This window comes from Clinocottus analis, unplaced genomic scaffold (assembly GCF_023055335.1).
Source record: "Clinocottus analis isolate CAN_PGR_092001 unplaced genomic scaffold, fCliAna1.0.p SCAF_5, whole genome shotgun sequence".
In the NCBI taxonomy this organism is placed as follows: Eukaryota; Metazoa; Chordata; class Actinopteri; order Perciformes; family Cottidae; genus Clinocottus; species Clinocottus analis.
In genome coordinates, this window is record NW_027176207.1 from 20,307,781 (window position 1) to 20,331,272 (window position 23,492).

Below are 23,492 nucleotides of genomic sequence, written 5' to 3' on the forward strand. Positions count from 1 at the left end.
TGTGTTTGTTGATTTTTACCCCCGGAGCCCTCCGCAGATTTGTGATATCAGCTCATAAATGTTTGATAAGCAGCTAACGAAGAGGTACAGGGGCCGGGATCAAAAGAGACGGACACATTTAAATCAGCCAACTCCAAGTTGAACGAGCCTCGTTATCTGGCACAGCGTTACCAAGTTGTTTTTGTTTGTTTCTTTGAGTTCACTTCGTTCTCTCTCCCTTTCACGAGAGATGAGGAGGAGGTGGAGTGCCTTGCTCAAAGGCCCCTCCTCGACGGGAACTGCTTTTTGAGTTCTCAGAGACGCTGCAGTGACTCGAAGGTCATCCATCCGCCCCCTTCACACGTGGCATCTCGTCAATGCACCACTTAAGTCGACCGCTTTGTTCCAAATGATCTCCTTTTTTAAAAAGAAGAAACGTTTGCGCTAATGTAAAGAGGTTTTCAAGATCTCAAACGCAGGTCGTCTCTGGAGACTCGAGTGAGAGGATAAGTGGGACAACGTCGCTGGTGAAGGGCAGTAAGGTCACACACTTCAGGTGAAAACACTGTTTTTCATGCGGAAAACATCAAGAAAAACACATTAAGGCGTTTCAAAAGAAAACATGTAACACAAAAAATGAGTGTCTTCATGAAAGTAATCAACTGGGGAAGTTTCATGTTGATATCTATTTGTTCATATTTTTACCCTATTTACCAAAAATATATGCAAATTTACAAAACACCTCTGAAATCTCCACTTGAACCAAACCTCACGGTTTCATTCCCGTCTGTATTCTCAAGGTTTGTTCACACATCATTCACGGCCTGATTTACACAACAATTTATTCCCAAATATGTGGTGAAAATATTTTTTTTCATGGCTGTTGACATATTTTTTGTGGTACACAGAGATAAACAACATTCTCTCTATGAAGCTATGAAGAACCTTTGATTCATTTATGTCAACAAAATGAAGAACGATACACTATTTTTATCCTGGAAATGCATCTAAAATTAAATAGAAAATGCAGAAAAAAAATATTTAGCACCTATATCTCAATTGCAGATTTAAACATAACATTTAAAAAAAAAACTTGATATAGAAAAAGTAATTAACTTAATGTAAGTCATAAACTGGGGAAGTTTCTTTGTTAAATTGGTAACATTTGACCCGTTTAAAATGAGATTAATTCAATAATCTGCTGCACGAAACCTAAACAACATCTTCCCTAAACCTTTCCATGTTGTTGCAACATAATCCTAATCTTTAATCTCTCTGAATATACTTGACGCTGGAGTCAAAAACAAAATAAAACCGTTAAAAGCCATTTGGTGGACGTTCCACTGGAGGACATGGTTCTGATTGTAGGAAAACTACCAATAAAAAGCACACAAGTGGTTCCAGTTAAGAGCCGTTGGCTTGGATGTGGCTTCACCCCAATGAAAGGACATGATTTAATTACTCTGCCGCTTTAATGCGCCTGATGTTTCTGTAGAAAAGCTCAGTATATAATCTGTTTTTCAACCAACTTTGATTCATCTTCGTCAAAAAAAAAACAACTTAAAGAAAGAGCGCTCCCCCACCGGAGCGACGGAAAAGCACTTATTCTGACGGTCGCCTCATGAATGAATCATTTACACGCTGACGGTGGAGTAATCGTTCATTTGCACCGTGATTGTATTTACTATCGCCGCTGTCATTTATTTATTTATTGGCGAAAAGAAGTGGCACGAGGGGGCGGAGCTAAGCACAACCAGACGCCGTGTGAGACATTAGGAGGCGCCAGAAAACGTTAAAATTAACTTTCATGCACTAAAACACACTGTGAACGAGTTAAAGTTAACGGACGACTCTGGTAACGACCTGTCAATCACCTTGTAGCCCCGCCCCTAAAGCGTCCCCTTTACTCCAAATTACCATAATGTACTAAATGAACATCATGCTGTATAGAAGAAGACTTGCAACTAGAGATTGAGACATAAACTCATGTTTACAATGTTTACTGAGGAAATACATCAAGAGAGAAGTAGAGTCACTTATATAGACTTCTATACAACCAGAGGAGTCGCCCCCTGGTGGTCAGGAGAGAGAATGCAGCTTTAACACATGAAGCATAGACTTCTATACAACCAGAGGAGTCGCCGCCTGGTGGTCAGGAGAGAGAATGCAGCTTTAACACATGAAGCATAGACTTCTATACAACCTAGAGGAGTTGCCGCCTGGTGGTCAGGAGAGAGAATGCAGCTTTAACACATGAAGGATAGACTTCTATACAACCAGAAGTTATCAGGCAAAAGAATGCATCATTAACACATGAAGCATATACTTCTATACAACCACAGGAGTCACCACTGGTGGTCAGTAGATATAATGCAGCTTTAACAAATAAAGCTCAGACTTCTATACAACCACAGGTTGTCAGGAGAGAGAATGCATCATTAACACATGAAGCATGAACTTCTATACAACCAGAGGAGTCACAGCCTCCACATTGGCTTCCGTAAACTTGCCGTCTGGTCCTGACTCACTCAAAAACAACAGAATATTTATATGTTTCGTACTTTCCTTCTTGCTTGCCGTACATTTCAACCGGCACGCTGAATGTTTTCAACCCAAACTGAAACACGATCAGCGAGAATCTTTCTGACACGAGTTGAATGTTTCTGGTGTGTCGGCGCCGCTGGAGGCCCGTCAGCTTCCAATCAGCAGAAACATCTCTGCATCACCAGAACAGCCACAGTCCTCGTCTCGCTCTGACATGCGCAGCCTCTGTGTCTGCATGAGAAAACCTCACCTCGGGGTCACCGCAACGACGAAGACGAAGACAACGAAGACGACGAAGACGCATCCCTTCTTTGTCTTCTGTGCGGGCGGTTTATCTTTTCTATCTCTCTGCTCATCCTTCCTTATTTGGCCTTTCCTGCCGGCAGATGACGTGTGATGTCACAACAGTTGAGTCAGTCGAGTTTAAGATGTCGCATGTGTGAGTGTGTGTGTGTGTGTGTGTGTGTGTGTGTGTGTGTGTCACAAAAACTCTGGTCTGGCTGGTGTGAACTTAAAATATGACTCTGATCTGACGAGAATAATCAAACAGCTCAAAGCAAAACAGAGAGAGAGCGTGTGTGTGTGTGTGTGTGTGTGAGAGGGGGTGAGAGTGTGTGTGTGTGTGTGTGTGACAGATAAAAAGAGAGAGAAATTATTTGTAGGTCAGAGCGCCTCGAAGTATTACAAGAGAGACAGAGATGTGTGCAGAAAGTGTGTTTATTTCTGGTTTTGTGTTTTGTGTATCTGTGTGTGTGTCTGTGTGTGTGTGTGTGTGTGTGTGTGTGTGTGTGTGTGTGTGTGAGAGAGAGAGGGGAGACAGACAGACTGTAGCCTCAGGTGAACCTGTGAACCCTCGTGACGAACAGCGTACCACCATCAGAGGCGATATCCATGGGAAACTGTGCCGGGATCGGAGCGCCGAGCTCAGGAGGCCGCTCGGCCCCCGCGCCGCCGCAGCGGGGAAGAAGAAGAAGAAGAAGAAGAAGAAGGAAGAAAAAAAAACAGCTGTCTATATTTAATCAAGGCGAATAAACAAGGAGTTTAAACAACTCATTTATAATTTAGATTTGCATACATTAAATCCGCTCATTTTAATCTTTTTATTAATATGCATCGACGATATTGTATAAATATGCGGCTTTATGCAAATACCTGCAGCCCATTTTCTTGTTTGTATTTAATTCGGCGTCCCAGCTGTGGAGCGTCGTTGTTCATTCAAGGCGACCGACTCAGATTAAGTCAAGTATTAAGTCACAGCATGGGAGTGTATAAATATTTCTCAATTAAAAACTGAAGCTGAAGACCGGCTACTGTACCGGCATTAAAAATGCATCGGCGGCGGGAGGAAGATTTGATAAGACATCACAACTCTACATCTTTGAACTCTGTTTTCTTCTTCTTCTCCTCCTCCTCCAAAAAAAAATCAAGCAGTTGCAACCGCTAACACTTTTTGCTGTTTTTGGAGGCTGTTACAAAATCTGTGGGATGTAAGGACCAGTCAGAAACATGCAGTGCATCTGTTATTGATGAGCACGCCGCGCCGTCTGATGTTTCTTCTTCTTCTTCTTCTTCTTCTTCTTCTTCTTCTTCTTCTTCACAGAATGTCCTACATTTTGCAGTTTCTTTCTTTCTTCCTCTTTTTCTTCTTCTCTTCTCCTTGCCGGAGCTGCCACTTCTACTCCGATGCAAATGAGGAGCTTTTTTTTTTTTTTCGCTTTCCAAAATGTGGGAAAAACTAACAACAGTGAGACGACAGCCGCTACAAAAGAGGACAGCTGGGATGAACTCACGACGCATAATTACCAAAGTTATTAGCTCGCTAACTGCAGAAATGATAACTTTTTGATATTGAGCATGGTTGCATCTTTATTTCTCGCCTCAGCGATAAAAGGTTGATCCTTTAAATCCAGAGCTAACGAGCAGATGCGCTTTTTTAATGTGAGCCAATCACGTGCGTTAGGGGGCGGGGCCTCAGGCACACGATGGCAGCTGATAGGTCAGCGGCTACAACAGACTTTCATGAGCCAAATAAAGCGCACACAAAGTGAAAGTCACGTTGTTGTTGTTGTTGTGTGCGCGTGTGTGTGTGTTAATTCACACCCTTTTCATTTTAATGTATATTCCTTAATATATTTAAATTATATACTCGTTTAATATACTTCACAGTTAAAGTATAGCAATTAAAATATAGCAATCAAATGCAGAAGTTAGTTATTTAAAATGGTTATATATATACATACATACATATATATATATATATATATATATATATATATATATATATATATATATATATTATCAGCTGTGTAGCTGATAAAGGGAATCTAAATTTTTGTATTTCACAATTAATATGCCTGTGTCTTTAAATAATATTGACATATATTTATTAACTTGGTAGCTGTTGCTATTTCAAGATATAAAACATGAACTGAATTTAAAAAAATACCTCTAACTGCAGCGACCTTTGGGAATAATCAGGGGAGGAAGTATTTACTGTAAAGTAATAAATGTAGAAATATCACACTGTAAAAAATACTCAAAAATGTCTTCTTAAAACTTAAGTTAATCTGAAATGTTAAGTAAAGTAATGTGTAAGTAAAGTATTTATATTATTATGAAATTGGTAATTAAGTATCAAAAGTATTTAATGCAAAAAACCCAGTAATGTCTAACATTTTTATGAAAAACTTTTATCCCCAGAAAATAAACATTACACTAAATTTGAAGAACAACATTTTAATAGAAAACGTATAATTTGTTTAATAATACATGTTTGTCCTCGTATAGCAGCACATCAATACACATACTGCTTTATACAATTATGTGTGTGATAATATATAATTATTAAATTAATTATTGGACATATATATATATATATACATATATATGTTATATGAAAAGATAACTAGTGTTTATTAAGTCTTAGAGTTATGAAGAAAAGAGTAAACTTTTTTTTACAAAGTGTTTCTTACTCAGAATGTTTTATGGCATTTATGTTAGTATTATGATTATGATAATTAGTATGATTGTAATTGTTTATATTTATATTATTATGAACAACACTATTATATTATTTATATATTTAAGTGTAATTGGTCCCAGCCTCCTGTGGACAGGTTAATTATAAATTACCTAAATACAGAGCAAACAACGCTACTCTGACGTGAGTTTAACTAAACTCAACTTAACTCAACTTAACTAACTTAACTAACTCAACTTAACTTATTATATTTCCTGAAACCAGAGCACATAGTTGCAATGAGCCGTCCTGACCTCACCTTTGACCAGTATCAACATTTTACCTGCAGCTTCTCGTCTTCCCCTTCACCTGTTTACCTTCAGTGACGTATACCTTTGGGCAAAAAAAACACGCCGCCACCAGCGTGGGGAGCGCGCGCCGCGTGAACACGCCTCCAAGTCATGAATACCGCCTGAGCTCATGGGAGGCGATGTCTCTTTAAGAGGCTCGGCTCTCTCTCTCTCTCTGCTTTTCTCTCTCTCTCTCTCTCTCTCTGAAGAAACAATCGCACGAACCCCCAACAAGTCATCGGACCTGTCAATCATCCGGTCGGCGCCCTTTGATCGTCGGGACTCGTCGCCTTGTCTTGGGCTCAAATGAGCTGTTTGCTGTTGTAGGGGAACATTAGCGCTCCACCGAGCAGCCGGCCGGGGGGACACGAACACATCGCAACTTTTTTTTTGGGGGGGCTTTTTTTTTTTTTTCCTCCCCTGTATGTGACGGGGGGTTCGTTCACTCCGGAGCCGCCGAGGACACTATAACAGGGCGAAGAGGGAAGAAAGAAGGAGAAAGTCGTGTCATTTATACTTTTTAATTTTTTTTTGTGTGGTTCTTTTTTTTTTTTTAAATTTCTTCTCCTACACTTGTACATATATACATATTGCAAGTGGACGCGGGTGGAGACGCAGACATGCCTCAGCTCAGCAGCGGCGGCGGGGACGACCTGGGAGCCAACGATGAGATGATTGCGTTCAAAGACGAAGGCGAGCAGGAGGAGAAAATACAGGAAAACGCGTTCACGGAGCGAGACCTGGCCGACCTCAAGTCCTCCCTGGTGAACGAGTCGGAAATAAATCAAAGTCCGAACGCAGCGGTAGGTTTTTGGCACGGAGAGTGTGTGTGTAAAGTGTGTAAAACACGGAAAGAGTGTGTGTGGAAAGGCTTGTTTTTGTAGTAAAAAGCTGCGTTGAATGAACCTAGAAAAAAGGCGTAAATCCCGCTGTGCGTGGCTACTTTGTAACTTTAAAAAAAAAGAAAAAAGAACGCATTAAAGTCTAATGAGGTAGCTTTAAAAGTCGGTCTCTTTGATATTCTGCAACACTCGCGTGGTCATTTCTGCTCGCCTTTTTCTTCCTCTTGTGGGGGGAGAGTGTGTGTGTGTGTGACCCGGTGTGTGTTGTCGGTTGTCGGTGTGTGACCCCCGGTGTGTGTGTTTGTGTTGTCGGTCTCCTTCCAGGCGGTCAGACGGGGACAGCACGGCGAGCAGAGGGGCTTCCCGGAGAAACACCGGCAGCATCACGACGGAGGTAAGAAGGAGAAGAAAGAAGGATAAAAAAAAAAATAAAACCCAGCACATTTACACACTTCACGCTCTGTAGACACGACTATCTGAGAAAGCAGCTGAGACCCCCCCACTGTGTCAAAGTGAGGCCGAGGACACGTGTTGCAGCATTAAAAACCAACTTCAAAGAGTTTGGTTTTCCAGGTTGCACACTGCAAAAGATGTCCAGCTCTCTGGTTTATCCCTCTGATATTTCACTTTTTGGGGTCCTGATTTAGCTTTTGTGTTTTTTTTTTGTGTCACATATTGGATTGTCTACTCTTTAAATCCCCCCTTTTTAAACAAGTTCACCTGTGGAAGTCTCTCTACTTTTTTTGAAAAGCATCAGAGGTGAAAATAGTTTCTGCTAAATTCTCATTCGTCTTTTTCTTCGCTCGTAAACGTCTTTGAAATACGTCATTCAGCATCGTCCACTGAGACCGGAACGAGCGACTAGTCGCCTCTTTGACTCTCAGCTCTGTCTTTATGCTCGTGTGCCGACTGCGTCTCGTTGCTTTTTGGGATGTGCGGCGTCTCGTCAGCTTCTGCCAGACGAGTGCCTGAACCGGGGCCCTCCAGAGGCCCATGATCACGCATGTCCCTCGCGGTTTGCCACCCAAAAAGAACAGAGCCAACCCCACTTTGCCTGCCTGCAACAAGGCCCCATGCACAGAGAAGAGTGTGTGTGTGCAGAGAGTGTGTGTGTGTACGCTGTTGCGTAACCCGACCAAATCTTTGGGGCGAAATCTTCATGAAATATGCACAAAAAACTCACACAAAGAGGAGTTTCTACACCAACCCTGGATGATTATTTCATGCAAAAAGTTTTGGGATCGGTGAAAAAAGTCTCCAGTGTTCCCAGCTGACGCCTAACTGGTGGTGCTGGTGGTGCTGCTGGTGGTGCTGCTGGTGGAGATACATTAACACATAGGCTCCAGGAGTTCACGCCTCTCAGGCGAGGTGATGCTCGTCAACGCTTTTGTCTGCAGCGTCGCAGTCCGCGCTCACGCTGGCACACGACCTGTAAACACTTGTAAACACTCGGCCCGCTCCAAGAAACAAAACAACAACCTTTTCGACTTTTTTTTGGATGTTTTCTTTTTTCCATCCCGCGGCACATAAATGTCATCGCAGGGTTGTGAGAGTGAGTTTCAGTCTTTTAATGGTTCCATTTTTACATCAATTTAAATCCCATTTTAATCTTTTTTTTTAACGCTTCGGATGCATTGAATTGAAAGAAAACACCATCTTCTGTCACTGTGAGTTCACTTCTCGATGTTTCTCGTGGTGGTGACTCTCTCTCTCTCTCTCTCTCTCTCTCTCTCTCTCGCTCCGTCGTGCATCGGCAGTGTCGAAGCAGCAGGATGGCGGCATGTACAAGACGCCGGCGTACCCGGGTTACCCGTTCCTGATGCTGCCGGACCCCTACCTCCCCAACAGCTCGGTGTCTCCAAATGTAAGTCCTTTATTCTCTTTCTTCTTCTTCTTCTTCCTCTTCTCGAGCGGCCGGTCGGGCCTCCCCGAGAGGCCTTGTGTTTACGTCCCCGGCTGCTGGGGTCGAGTCCAAAACGCTGAACCGGGAACTGAAGCGTGCACTCGGGTGTGGGTTCGAGTCTGGTGAAGCTGCTGGAGAGTATTTTCATTTCTTTTGCTTTTGAGGGGGGGATGCAAAGAGATCGTCAGGAGCCAGAAAGTGCCGGGCGTGTTGTTGTTGTTGGTTTTGGTATTTTGGGATAAAAGTCGTAAATGCTTCTTCTGCATAATTTGCTGTTCGTTGTGCATCTGCTCTTAAAAGTCACTGCTGGACTTCGTTGTACTGTTGCCTCAAAAGTGCTGTTTTTTTTTACATTTTACTTACAAAATATAGTTTAAAAAAAAGTTTCAATACACAAATTTTGCATTTTTTTGATGGCTCTTTATGGATAAATCAAGTTTAATTTAAAACCTCTTCCTCTTTCACGTGCTGTAATATATTCATCATAGTTTGACTGCTTTTATAGTTTATATGTGATTCAGATCAAGAATGAAGCCGAGGAACAAGAAACAAGTCATTTCAGGCCTCAAACGTGTAGATTAAGGCGGTAAAGGTCGACTCCTGTGTGTGTGTGTGTGTGTGTGTGTGTGTGTGTGTGTGAGATCACTGTGAATCAGTCACAAACACACACCATGTGTTCTGGTCCGGCTCACCCGCCTCCCGAACCGAAGCGCCTCCTCAAAACTTGCTCTCCGCTCCTCGAGCGCCGCGGCTTCACAAAAGAAGTTTGTTGTTGTTGTTATTGTTGTTGTTGTTGACGACTAGTCTGGTATCTGATGGCTGTCATCATCGCGCGAGAATGAATACTAGAAATCCCCGTCGGGAAACCCAGCGAGATCCCCGTGTCCACGGACCGAGGGCGAGACCGACCGATCGATTGCTTGAGCCGAATGCTTCTTCTTCTTCTTCTTCTTCTTCTTCTTCTTCTTCTTCTTCTTCTTCTTCTTCACGTGCGGCGTGAACGAAGCCCTCCTGCTCCTCCAGACCAGACGCTCGCTCGCTCGTGAGGTCACGCTCGCCGCCGGCTGATCGAACACGAGGAATCTGCTGCGTCATGGGGGGAAAAAAACCACGTAGGAGGTCAAAGTGGAGGTCAAGACCCAGAGACGTCGTGAGAGGTTTTAACCGGACGTATCGTCTGCAGACTGTCTCCTACTTCCTACTTTTTCTTGGACAACGTTAAAAGCGTTGCGTGTACGTTGCTTCTGTGCATGGAGTTGGATTAAATGTTATAAAATGAATGAGGGGAAACCCTGTTTGTGCCCTCGCTTCGGCTTCAAATGACCCATTGGCGTCCATTTTGGAGATGTATATCTATATATATTCTCTGAGATTTTGGCTGTCGTCTTGTCGTTAAAAGCGTTTTAAAGGCTGCGTTGCTGTGACGGGATGACGTCCTTCACCCACTGACTCATTACAGCCACTTCCTGAGGAGTCAGGGAATATAATCTGCTGTGTCATGAGTGTGTGATATTTGATTTTACCTCCGGCTGACCCTCAAACTGTGAATGCATCATGAATGAACTGCTGCTGCTAGTGGATCTTATTCTCCTAAAGCATCTTTACTCTTTCTTCCTCCTCTAAACCCCGGAGTCCCAACCGCAATCCCTCTCCTTAGGAGGTTTGTGTTTTTGTTGAGGGTGGGGAAGGCGGCGGTGAGGAGGAGGAGGAGGAGGAGGAGGAGGAGGGAGAGGGAGGGGTGGAGTCAGCGGTGGCGAGATAAAGAGCACTTTCTTCCCCCCTGTGTGTCTTGGAGACTCCACACAATGCTCACTTGTTGCCGCTCCCCGTGTGTAATTAGCCCGCCGGGTTGCGAGGCGGTGGCAGTGGCGGCGGCGGCGGCGGGGATCGGGCCCCCGGCCCCCCGTCTACCGTCTACCTGCCACTTGAAAGGGCCGAGCACGGAGGTGGAGGAGGGCTCGGGTGGTGCGCTGAGAGAGGAAACTAAAGGGCTGGAGAGACTCACGGGAAAGTCTGTTTGGGGTTTTGCTGCTGGTGGTGTGTGTGTGTGTGTGTGTGTGTGTGTGTGTGTGTGTGTGTGTGTGTGTGTGTGTGTGTGTGTGTGTGTGTGTGTGTGTGTGTGTGTGTGTGTGTGTGTGTGTGTGTGTGTGTGTGTGTGTGTGTGTGTGTGTGTGTGTGTGTGTGTGTGTGTGTGTGTGTGTGTGTGTGTGTGTGTCCTTCTGTGTCCTCCTGTGTGTCCTTCTGTGTCCTCCTGTGTGTCCTTCTGTGTCCTCCTGTGTGTCCTTGTGTCCTCCTGTGTGTCCTTGTGTCCTCATATGTGTCCTCCTGTACTTCTGTGTGTCCTTGTGTGTCTCCTTCTCTGTGTGGTGTGTCCTTCTCCGTGTCTTGTGTCTCCTTCTCTATGTCCTTGTGTGTGTCCTTCTCTGTGTCCTTGTGTGTGTCCTTCTCTGTGTCCTTGTGTGTGTCCTTCTCTGTGTCCTTGTGTGTCTCCTTCTCTGTGTCTTGTGTCTCCTTCTCTGTGTCCTTGTGTGTGTCCTTCTCTGTGTCTTCTGTCTCCTTCTCTGTGTCCTGTGTCTCCTTCTGTGTGTGGTGTGTCCTTCTGTGTGTCATGTGTGTCCTCCTGTACTTCTGTGTGTCTCCCTGTGTGTTTCCTTGCGTGTCCTCCTGTGTTCAGGAGGACACACAGTTTTTAGGAGGATTTGTGTTTTTTTTGTGTGCGATTTTTGTTCATCGCTGTAAAACAGCTGATTCAGCACCAACAGCTGCAGCTTCATGGGTCAGGGATGAGATCAGGTTATATATATATATATATATATATATATATATATATATATATATATATATATATATATATATATATATATATATATATATATATATATATATATATATATATATTCAGTACGACAGACGGCCCTTGGACTCGTTCGTCGGAGATGAAATGAGTTCAGAATAAATAAATGATTTAATAAACTGCAGAGAAGAGACAGACTGATAATGACCTCGCTGCATTGGAACCTGGAAAACTTGTCCAAGGACGACAACAACAACAACAACAACAGCAACAACAACAAATCCCAGCCGCCTCTGTTTTTTTGTTCTGAAAAAGATTAACACGAGATTTACAAGCTCACCCGAAGCACGACGTCTGAAACAGACACACAAATATAATAATAATAATCACAAATCGTGTTGTTCTGGAATTAATGTTCACACGTCGTGCAACAAAAAACATAGCGTCTAATCTCTGCTGCTACACACACACACACACACACACACACACACACACACACACACACACACACACACACACACACACACACACACACACACCCTTATCCCCATTCATGATAATACCCCCATTACACATTTCACGGGACGCTTCCCGTTGTTGCATTAATGTCGGATATCAGCGGTCCTCTCGGAGGAAGAGGCCGCTCAGAGATACGACAAAGCTCTGTGTGTGTGTGTTTGTGTGTGTGTGTGTGTTTGTGTGTGTGTGTGTGTTTGTGTGTGTGTGTGTGCGTGCACTGTCCCAAGTTCAATCCACTTTCTGTATGTGTGTGTCTTCATCCGCATGTTTTCTCCTCAAGTTTGTTGCCGCAGGCCTGTGTTTGTACCCAGAGTTCATGGTGTGTTTTGTGTGTTAATGTTTGCTGTGTGCGCGTGTGTGTGTCTGTGTGTGTCAGACCTTCGCTCTGTGCACAATGCAGTGGATTACCAGCAGCCTGTTTTTGAAGGGATCAGGAGTCTTTTGTCGTCTGGAGGAGTCAAACCCCGGCGGAGGGGAGTGTTGTGTATGTTTCTCTCGTCAGCGTCCGTCCATCTTCCTCCCAACTTTCCTCTTCTTCTTCTTCTTCTTCTTCTCTCCATCTTTGCCTCCACACAGCAGAGCTTCCCCTCTCACGGCGTCACGCATTAGTGTTGGTTATGGACAGAGAGGGTTTCTGCTCTTCTTCATCTGCTCCTCTTCCTCTCCAGAAGTGATCAGAGTGTGTTGTTTTCTCCAGACGATGAGACGGCGCTCGGTCAAATCAGAGCGTTTAAACTCTTTCACGATAAAGAGAGAGTTGATGTGTTTGTGTCACGCTGACCTCATGACCTTCTGACCTCATGACCTCATGACCTCATGACCTCATGACTCTGTGACGTTCGCAGCAGCTCGTTGTTTTATTAATATTGTACTTTGGTGGAGATGTGAAGCTTCACTTCTTACATTCTGACGCTTTTATCCAAAGAAACTGACAAGAAGTACAAGTTCTTCAAATTGTGTGTCTGTGTGTGTGTGTTTCTATATAAGTGTGTGTGTGTGTGTGTGTGTGTGTGTCAGTCTGTCTGTTTATATGTGCGTTTGTGTGTGTGTATGTATGTATATATCTATGTATGTGTGTGTGTCTGTCCGTGTGTGCATGTTTCTAAATGTGTCTGTGTGTGTCTGTCTGTCTCAATGTGTGTGTGTGTGTGTGTGTGTGTGTGTGTGTGTGTGTGCGTTTGTCTATATGTGTGTCTGTGAGTTTGTGTGTGTGTGTGTGTGTGTGTGTGTGTGTTTGTCTATATGTGTGTCTGTGAGTTTGTGTGTGTCTATATGAGTGTGTGTGTGTGTGTGTGTGTGTCTATATGAGTGTGTGTGTGTGTGTGTCATCAAAGTAGAGTAGCACTACAACAGTGAACTTGGTTGTTGCTGTTTATATATTCTGTGTATTTAGATTTTAATCCCTGACCTTCTGCAGCAGTTTGTTTCATTTTAAATAACTTCAGTGAGGATTAAACTTCAGAGCAGCTTCAAGGTGTTTCAGTGATTTAGAGGACGACGCGTTCGTCCTCTGAAAAGATGCTTCAGCTGCATTTCTTCACGCTGGCTGGAGTTCACATGCGTCGTCTTGTTCGGGGACTTTCCCGCTTTGTTTGACATTTCACTTCACGGACTGAAATTTAAAAAGTGACGGGAAAAACCGCCGAGAGACTCTGGTGACGCGTTTTGGGAAGAAGGGCAGAGGGCGAAACTGTCATCGCTTATCTCTCTGTTTTTTTTTTTACATTTCCACTTTTTTTGCATTTCAACTTTCTCTGAGCCAAACGTCCAGATCAAAGCAGGTGAACCTCCACTTCAACAGCTGCTCTCATTTTAATTATGATTTGGTGGAGAAGTGAAGCTCCACGTCGCCGCTTCACTTCTTACATTTCATTCTGACGCTTTTACCCAAAGAAACTTACAATATGTACACTTTCTTCAATAAAGTTAAACTACAAAGTGCTATCAGATGCTATCAGATGCTTTAAAATGCTATCAGATGCTTTTCCAGGTGCTATCAGATGCTTTAAGATATTTTCTGATGCTATCAGGTGCTAACAGGTGCTATCAGATGCTTTAAGATGCTATCAGGTGCTAACAGGTGCTAACAGGTGCTTTAAGATGCTATCAGGTGCTATCAGGTGCTTTAAGATGCTATCAGGTGCTAACAGGTGCTATCAGATACTATCAGGTGGTATCAGATGCTTTAAGATGCTATCAGGTGCTAACAGGTGCTATCAGATGCTTTAAGATGCTATCAGGTGCTAACAGGTGGTGCTATCAGGCACTATCAGATGCTATCAGGTGCTATCAGGTGCTATCAGATGCTATCAGATGCTTTAAGATGCTATCAGATGCTTTAAGATGCTATCAAGTGCTTGAAAATGCTATCAGGTGCTTTTCCAGGTGTTAACAGGTGGTGCTATCTGATGCTTTAAGATGCTATCTGATGCTTTAAGATGCTATCAAGTGGTTTAAAATGCTATCAGGTGCTTTTTCAGGTTCTTACAGGTGGTGCTATCAGATGCTTTTTGATGCTATCAGGTGCTATCAGATGCTTTAAGGCGCTAACAGGTGCTTTCATATGCTATCAGCTGGTGCTTTCAGGTGCTATCAGATGCTTTAAGGCGCTAACAGGTGCTTTCAGATGCTATTATATGCTATCAGCTTGTGCTATCAGATGCTATCAGGTGCTATCAGATGCCTCCTCCTCTTCCTCATGTCCATTCATAAATCAGCTGGTGTTAACAAGCTCCTCCTCCTCCTGACATCAAGGTAGCGGCGTGTGTGTGCGCTCGCGGGCCTCTCGGATGTCGCCACTTCCTGGTTTCCTTTTGTGTCGCAGCGCTGACGGGGGGCTCGTTCCTCCAGCCCTCTCCTCTCTCTCTCGGGAAACAATGGCGGCGACGCCGGCCGAGGCCTCCCTCCTAATCCCCCTCCACCACCTCCACCACGCAGACCCAGGGGCAGGGATGAGCGGCGCGGGGGCCTCCCTGCCTCTGACTGGCTACGATAAAGGATTTAAGAGGCCTGGAAGAAAAGCAGCTTTCACTAGAAAGGCGGCAAAAGCTCGACGGGAACGAGACTCTCGCATCTCCAAAATATCTCTTCTGTAAATGCGGTTCATGAAGACGTCAAAGGTTCAGAGGGAGCGCTCGTGTTGCTCTCTTTTAAGAAGAGTCTTAGCGTAAGTGTGAGATTACGCGCGTGTAAAGTCTCAGATTATGGAGGCTAATTAGGCCGATTGTCGGACGGCAAATCCACGCCATCGCTCTCCAAACGAGTCTTTCTTTGTGTCGAGATTTACGAAAAGCTTCCCCGTTGAAATGTCATCACGTTTGTGTTGATAAATACAACAACTGGACCACAGTAGGATTATAAAAAAACTTGAAAACTGCCCTTCAGAAGTGTTAATTTGAAAGAAAGTGTTTTTAATAATGGCTTCACTCGGTGTCCTGATGAGAGCCGACGAGTTCCAATGTTTTAGTTCATCGTTTCATTTGTGACTGAAACGTAACGCAACGCTCTTATTTTATGAAACACAATTAACTGTGTGTGTGTGTGTGTGTGTGTGTGCATGACAAGTGTCCGTGTGCACGAAGAGGAAGAAGGAAGTGAAGACACTATGAATGTATGTACTGTGTGTGTGTGTGTGTGTGTCTGCGTGTGTATGTGTCTATATGTATTTGTGGGTGTGTCTATGTATATTCGTGTGTCTGTGTGTGTCAATGTGTGTGTGTGTGTGTGTGTGTGTGTGTCTATATATATTCGTGTGTCTATATGTATCTGTGTGTGTCTATATGTGTTTGTGTGTCTTTGTGTGTGTGTTTATATGTGTTTGTGTGTCTATATATATTCGTGTGTGTGTCTATATATATTTGTGTGTGTGTCTATATGTGTGTGTGTGTCTATATGTGTGTGTGTGTGTCTATATATATTCGTGTGTCTATATATATTTGTGTGTGTGTGTCTATATATATTCGTGTGTGTGTCTATATATATTTGTGTGTGTGTCTATATATATTTGTGTGTGTGTCTGTATATATTTGTGTGTGTGTGTGTCTATATATATTTGTGTGTGTGTGTGTGTGTGTGTGTGGTCTCAGGTAGACTTGAGGCTTCGAAGCGGGACATGAAATATGAGAGAGAGAGATAGAAGAAGAGGAGAACCCCTCCTCCTCTTCCTCCTCCTCTTCTTCCTCCTCTTCCTCAGACGGCCCCGAGGTGTTTACACCTGTAATTATTTATCCACTCATTCCTTTCCGGCGCAGACGTGGAGATGGACGGAGGGGAACAGTAAAAACACAGGTGTTGGCGAAGGAAGTGTGTGTTTCGTTGTTTTTGATTGACACCATGAAGTCTCATCGTCACATCCATTACTACACACACGCACACACGCACACACACACACGAGAGGAGACGCTCGGTGGCTTCATGTGGCGGCGTCGGTGTAAATTAGGACCACATTTCCCATAATTCCTCCCACGCTTCCTGTCCACCAGGATGACGCCGGAGGTCGGACATGTTTTTCTTTCTCCATCTGCGCTCCACTTGTTGCCGCCGTCGGCCTCTTGAAGTTTTCCTCTGAGAGCGCGAGCGGCGCTTCAGTGGTCCCGTTCCGCTCTGATGCTGGAGGGGAACGCCCTCCACCTCCACCTCCACCTCCACCCTGCTGTGCCCTTATGGCGTGTGTGTGTGTGTGTGTGTGTGTGTGTCAGATTATTATTTTTTAAGTCATTAAAACGGGTGAAAGGAAATGTGAGGATCTGCTGCTTTTACAGCAGAGGTCAGAGGTCACAGGACGAGTTCTGACTCTTTGTTTTAGGCTCCGGTGTTCGTCTGCGAGGCCTTCATAAGGTGTGTGTGTCTCTCTGTGTGTGTGTGTGTGTGTGTGTGTGTGTGTGTGAAGCAGTTTGCGGGGATGTTGCTCCCAGGTGAGTCATTGGCCGGCGGAGCGAAACCACGCAGGGTTTCTCTCCCGCTCCGCTGTTGACAGAGCGAGCCGCCCCGACCGCCCAGATGTGTGTTTTCAGCTCGTAGTTAATCAGTGCCGAGCGTTGTCTCTTTCTCGCTCTCTGTAAACACACACAGACACACACACACACACACATCTGGATTGGAGCTGCTTCGCTGATCTGTGAGACCTGTTATTAAATCAATGGCGTCAAAGTTTGGTCTTTTATTCGGCAGTGTTTACAGAAGAGGAGCGAGCTTAAAAAAAAGGGCACGTTACTGAGATATTGTATCTGATTTTGGGCTCCCTTCTTCGGGTGAAACTCTGGATTTCCCCCCTTAGAGAAGGAGAAGAGCGGGTCAGTGTGAAGGTGTTGAATTGATTTCTGGTCGCCTTCCTTTAGGGTTAAAGTCAGCGGGTTTTCCCCATCTGACCTTTTTTTAAAAGTCTCCAGGAAGCTTTGTGACGTTGTTTTGTGTACGTCGCCCTGCATGTCGCCCCTTGTCCGGTCCAAAAACATAGTTTTTTTAATACACATCTGTGGTGTTGCAGTCTGAAAACCTAAAAAAACAGCTTACAACACATTTAAAATGACGAAAGGATGAAGAATCTGACTCTAAATCAATAACATTTGTGTGTGGGTGTGCATTGTTCTGTCATTGTTTTCATGTTGCATGGTGACACACACACACACACACACACACACACACACACACACACACACACACACACACACACACAGTTAGTAGGTCAGCGTGCCACAAACACGTCTCCTCCCGTGTGACGGCTTCAGATCCGCCCGAATCGACAAACTGCAGCTCATGAAACGTAGATTCTGGCTTTCAAATCCTCCGAGTTGTTAAAAATGAATAAATAATTAAAGAGCAAAGGGACGTAAGAAGCGTTTTCTCCCAGTATCTTATGGTTCAACGCTATATTGTGCATTTTTAAAGCTCTTTACACATCAAAAACAAACTTATTTAGATTACGAATAGAGGAAATTTGTTAAATCTGAATTTCAGAAGACAGAACAAAGGAGAAAACATTCACACAGATGACACCAGAAGACACATTCATGTCGGTTTTAATCCTATTATGAATGTGTGTTTCTTTCTTTGTGTTATAACATTGAGGTCAATGGGGAAAGTTCAGATTAGCAGCCGCCTTCGTGGAGAAAGAAGAGACAGTGATTATGAGAGAGAGAGAAGTCACGTGACCTCTGGGAATCAAAAGTCTCGTTTCATTTCCTCTCCGTTGCCGTCGACAGTCAGACTGAACGGTTTCACAAAGCGCCCTGCGTCAAAAACGTGCGTACTTTCCAAAAATAGAAATGATAAAACAAAAATAACGCGTCGCACGCCGAGAGGAGGATTCCAGGAAAGCTCCTCTGGAACATTTCCACGAGCAGGAACTGTCCGTGATTACCACCAAGACAGAAAACAACCCCAAAGCGTCCAGGACATTACCTCATCAGCCTCTTCTCGTGTGTGTGTGTGTGTGTGTGTGTGTGTGTGTGTGTGTGTGTGTGTGTGTGTGTGTGTGTGTGTGAGTTGCCGTAAACATTGTATCTCATCTTCTCTCCCGCATGAAGCTGCCGTCGCTGTGGCGGCCGGACGCCATCGCACACGACAATTTACCCTGCGCTCGGCCTCTTTCATCTTTCCCCCCCGGCAGGAAATTTACAACCTGTTTACAGTCTCCAGCTGAGTGTGTGTGTGTGTGTGTCTGTGGTGCTTAGATATTCGTGTAGGTGCTTGTCCGCTTGCTGGTCGGCGTGCTTCTTGTTCTCGACTCTTCGTGTAACTTTCGAGGTCGGACGTCGAGATGTTTTGTGACTCCAGAGATGGAGGCGCTTTGTTTTTTACATTTTGATAACGACTGACGATCGAGGATTCATTTATTTGAGACGTTTGGTTTTCGTAAAGACCCCGGCCTGCAGAGCTCTGAGGGAAACGCTGGCGTCTGATTGGTGCTCGGCGGTCAGGGTGAAGCCCCCGTTGGAGATCTGGGCTTGAAGGGTCAAACTCTACTCTGCACACTTGTGGCCTCCAGAAACCTCAAGTAGCTCACAATGACGCCGCGATGGAAGCTACCGGAGAGGCCGAGGTGGTGCCGTGCAAAGTGTCTGTTCACCTGTGAGAGCTTTACCTGTGAGAGCTTTACCTGTGTGAGAGCTTTACCTGTGTGAGAGCTTTACCTGTGTGAGAGCTTTACCTGTGTGAGAGCTTTACCTGTGTGTGAGCTTTACCTGTGTGTGAGAGCTTTACCTGTGTGAGAGCTTTACCTGTGTGAGAGCTTTACCTGTGTGAGAGCTTTACCTGTGTGAGAGCTTTACCTGTGTGAGAGCTTTACCTGTGTGTGAGAGCTTTACCTGTGTGAGAGCTTTACCTGTGTGAGAGCTTTACCTGTGAGAGCTTTACCTGTGTGAGAGCTTTACCTGTGTGAGAGCTTTACCTGTGTGAGAGCTTTACCTGTGTGAGAGCTTTACCTGTGTGAGAGCTTTACCTGTGTGAGAGCTTTACCTGTGTGAGAGCTTTACCTGTGTGAGAGCTTTACCTGTGTGAGAGCTTTACCTGTGTGAGAGCTTTACCTGTGTGAGAGCTTTACCTGTGTGTGAGAGCTTTACCTGTGTGTGAGAGCTTTACCTGTGTGAGAGCTTTACCTGTGTGTGAGAGCTTTACCTGTGTGAGAGCTTTACCTGTGTGTGAGAGCTTTACCTGTGTGTGTGAGCTTTACCTGCGTGTGTGAGCTTTACCTGCGTGTGTGAGCTTTACCTGCGTGTGTGAGCTTTACCTGCGTGTGTGAGCTTTACCTGCGTGTGTGAGCTTTACCTGCGTGTGTGAGCTTTACCTGCGTGTGAGAGCTTTACCTGCGTGTGAGAGCTTTACCTGCGTGTGTGAGCTTTACCTGCGTGTGTGAGCTTTACCTGTGTGTGAGAGCTTTACCTGTGTGTGTGTGTGTGAGCTTTACCTTCCTCATGGCGTGAAACCTTTATATTCTCTCTCCTGTGATGACGCTGCACCGACTCCCTCCAGGCCGCCGTCCTTTATGCTCCTTTTAGTGTGCACTTTATTAAAATAGAGTTCATAAAAATAGACGACTCAATGAAACTCAACTCCCCCCATCATCATCCTCCTCCTCCTTCATCCTCCTCCTCCTCCTCCTCCCCGTGGCTCTGCCCAGACCAGCTGGAGCCTCCACAGCCGCACGAAACAGCTCAGCACACATGGCTGTGATCACACACACACACACACACACACACACACACACACACACACACAGGAGCAGAAGTTAGTTTAATCCCTCATATGATACTCATCGGCGAAGAAGTTGCCTCCGCCTATATATATATATATATATATATATATATATATATATATATATATATATATATATATATATATATATATATATATATATATATATATACATATACATACACACACACACACACACACACACACACACACACACACACACACACACACTACTCAGAGAAATGTACAGTGCATACTCTCATAGCAGTGTCTTCACTTCCTTCTTCCTCTTCGTGCACACTGACACTCAACATGCACACACACACAGATACGCACGCACATACACACACAAACGCACACACACATTTTAACACAGTGTGCATTGTTCAAAATCAGCACGCCTCCCATGCAGAGAGGACAACGCATCATGTTCTGGTCTTTTTCGCTTTCTGGTAGTTGATTGATTCTTTTGATGTGTGTGTGTGTGTGTGTGTGTGTGTGTTATTAGCTATCAAATGACTTGTGATGATTTGTTTTGAAGGACTGTAACTGTAAGCAAAATTAATTTATCCAGCGTGAGGCTGCTGCCGGTGGCCGTGTCATCCGGTTTGAGGCTCTTCACCTTTGACCTCGTTGTGCGTCGGCGCCACGCGATGAAAATGAGCCCCGCGGGGATCCCGCCGTGACGCCTCCCGCCGGTGGAAGCTCGTATATGTTTTGGCTCGACGTTTATTGTCACTCGTACGCCCACGGAAAAAAAAAAGGGAGCGAGAGGAATTCCCTCTTCACCGGGTTTCCTCTCAAGGAGCTCGGGCCGAGCGGCAAATTGATTTCCTACTTTTGTTTGGCTCCGTTTTTTTTTTTTTTTTTTGGTCGAGCGAAGGGAAAAGACTCGTCCGTTGCCCCGCGGCCGCACGGCCATGAGAACCTTTCCTGTCGGTCTGCAGAGCAAACACACCAGAGATGGAGATGCAACACCGCAACACACACACAAACACACACACAACACACACACAAACACACACACAACACAACAACGAAAAAGAGTGCGCGTCCGATAATCGCGTCTGGATTTCGGCGTTGAAGGAAGCGAGGAAGGAGAGCCGGCCTTGAGGAAACGAGGAGGGGAGACGTTGAAGGGAGGGGAGGTGGAAGGAAGACAACACACACACACACGCACACACACACACGGTGCGTTCATGACACATTACCACACAAAGTTTTGAAGTTAATACGTTTAGTTTCAGGAAGTAATAAAGCTTTTTTTTTTGGTATCATTGTTTTGAGCAGTTTTTCAGGGCCAAACCCCTAAAAAGAAAACTAGAGCAACTGTGACGTGCACTGCACTGCGGTCTGTCTGTGTGTGCGTGTGTGTGTGTGTGTGTGTGTGGGCGTTGTACGTACAGGACATGTGTGTGGGGAACACTGTATGCGCAGATGAAGCGGGGCAGGAAGTGAAGAACAAACGAAGCATCTGATTTGACAGATTGGGTCGATCAGACGGAGGAGAGCGTGGTCGAGCCTCGAAGGGGCAGAGCGACCGATGGAGAGAGAGAGAAAAGAGAGAGGAGAGAGAGAGAGAGAGCATGCAGCTAGCAGGAAGGGAGGCAGCAGTAAACAATGAGAAGCGCTAACCGCGCTGTGCACCTGGTGAAGACTCCACCGCAGCCCCGGTGAAGCAGACGCTCGACACCTTAAGAACAACTTTAACCGTTTCGCCGCCGCACTCAAGGAAAAAAGACCCAAAAGGGTTCGATTTACGTCTCGATCGCCCGTTTTCGCTTTCGCCGACAGGAAGTAGAGTTGTTTGAAGAAAAAACAAAGTGACAGAAATATTCTTTTATTTTTTTTCAAGCAATAAGGAACTGGAGGCAGTGCTGTATCGTCAATAATGTACTGTTCAAGGGTGTTGTTCAAACCTTTGAACTGTACATTATTTTAGATAATGTACAGTTTATTTACAGTTTAATAAACCAGGTTCTTCTTAAGCAATAAGGTACTCAAGGCAGTACTGTATCGTCAATAATGTACTGTTCAGGGTGTTAGGCAAACCCTTGAACTGTACATTATTGTAGATACAGTACTGCCTCCAGTACCTTCTTGTTTTTATAATACAGTTACTCCCCGACATAAAGGATGTAATACATTAATATATGTTGATATAGGCTGTTGAACGTTGCCTTTATTATTGGGAAAAAAAACACAAAATTAGATTCCACTTTCGATCCCGGCTCACTTTTTTTCTCATGTGAAGAGAAATCTTGAGTCCTTGAGAGGCAGAAAATCACAATCACAGTGTTTTGGACACTGTCATTCATTAAAAGGATAAATAAAACAGCCTCTTGGTTAAATGTATGTACTGGATTAAGCTGTAATGTCACATGTTACCCAACTGTGAGCTAAACGCTAATCAAAACCCTTTAAAAATCAATTCAAAACTGACTGCAGTTGCAGAAGTTTTTGAAAGTAAAAAAAAAAAGAGAATAAATATGTTGGCATACGTTACAAGTTTTCGTCACTTTGACGTTAATTCATCGCCACAACGCCCTCAAAGAGAAGTTGTTTGACGACAATAACAAACAAATAAAAACGCGTCGTCGCCATCGAGCGGCAGATGTCGCGCCGGAAGTCTCGACTTCCGGCTAACGGGGAAATTGGAGTCCGACGAAACCCCCGAAACAGTCAGTCGGACCGCGTCCACGACGGGTTTGTGGCCTCTGATTTCTTCTGTTTGTCTTTAAAGAAAAATAACCGCACAAAAAGAAAAGGCGCCCCGGGGTTCTTAGCGCCGCCATAACTCTGACACTGTCACAAACAAGCCCGCCCCCCCAGGAAACACTGGTTTCAATTAAGCGCCCGTTAGCTGAGCGTCACGTCAGCGTCGACGCGGCTTTGATTAGAGGAAAGAGACGACTGTTGATTTTAGTTTTTTCTCTCGACCCGAATGACCCCGATGCCGTTCATCATGTCAAGGTTATTCAGGCGAAACTTGCTGTTAATGAAATGTGTAAATCACATATTATGATGCTATTTAAAAGCTTTTTTAATCCACATATTTTCTTTATTGTTCTTCACGGAGACGGACAGATTTAAAGCTTGCAAAATACACATTGACAAATAAGTTGAATTATATCTGTAATCGTAATAAATAAGAGCTGGCTAACAAGCACCATAATGTTACTGAACGCACTGTCGGTTGACGTTAGCTTTTAGCTATGTTATTTAGCTAACAGCTAACCGCTAACGTAACTTAGCGCTTTAGATTTTGAGACAGATTTTTTGTCACAACTGTCTAACAAGCACCATAATGTTACTGGATGGACTGTCGGTTGACGTTAGCTCTTAGCTCTGTCGTTTAGCTAACCGCTAACTTCTAACTGCTAACGTAACTTAGTTCTCCTGATCTCGAGGT

General features: G+C 44.5%; 1 protein-coding gene across 6 annotated transcripts in view; it reads left to right on the top strand.

Moving 5' to 3' along the window:
• Positions 1–6,100: 6,100 nt before the first annotated feature.
• Positions 6,101–23,492, top strand: part of tcf7 (transcription factor 7) — a 60,463-nt gene continuing 43,071 nt past the window's right edge. For all 6 annotated transcript variants that reach the window (XM_068601195.1, XM_068601189.1, XM_068601192.1 and 3 more), the window contains exons 1-3: positions 6,101–6,635; positions 6,999–7,068; positions 8,432–8,538. In XM_068601195.1, coding sequence (XP_068457296.1) covers positions 6,453–6,635; positions 6,999–7,068; positions 8,432–8,538 — 360 coding nt within the window. In that variant the 5' untranslated portion in view covers positions 6,101–6,452. The remainder of the gene's footprint in view (positions 6,636–6,998; positions 7,069–8,431; positions 8,539–23,492) is intronic.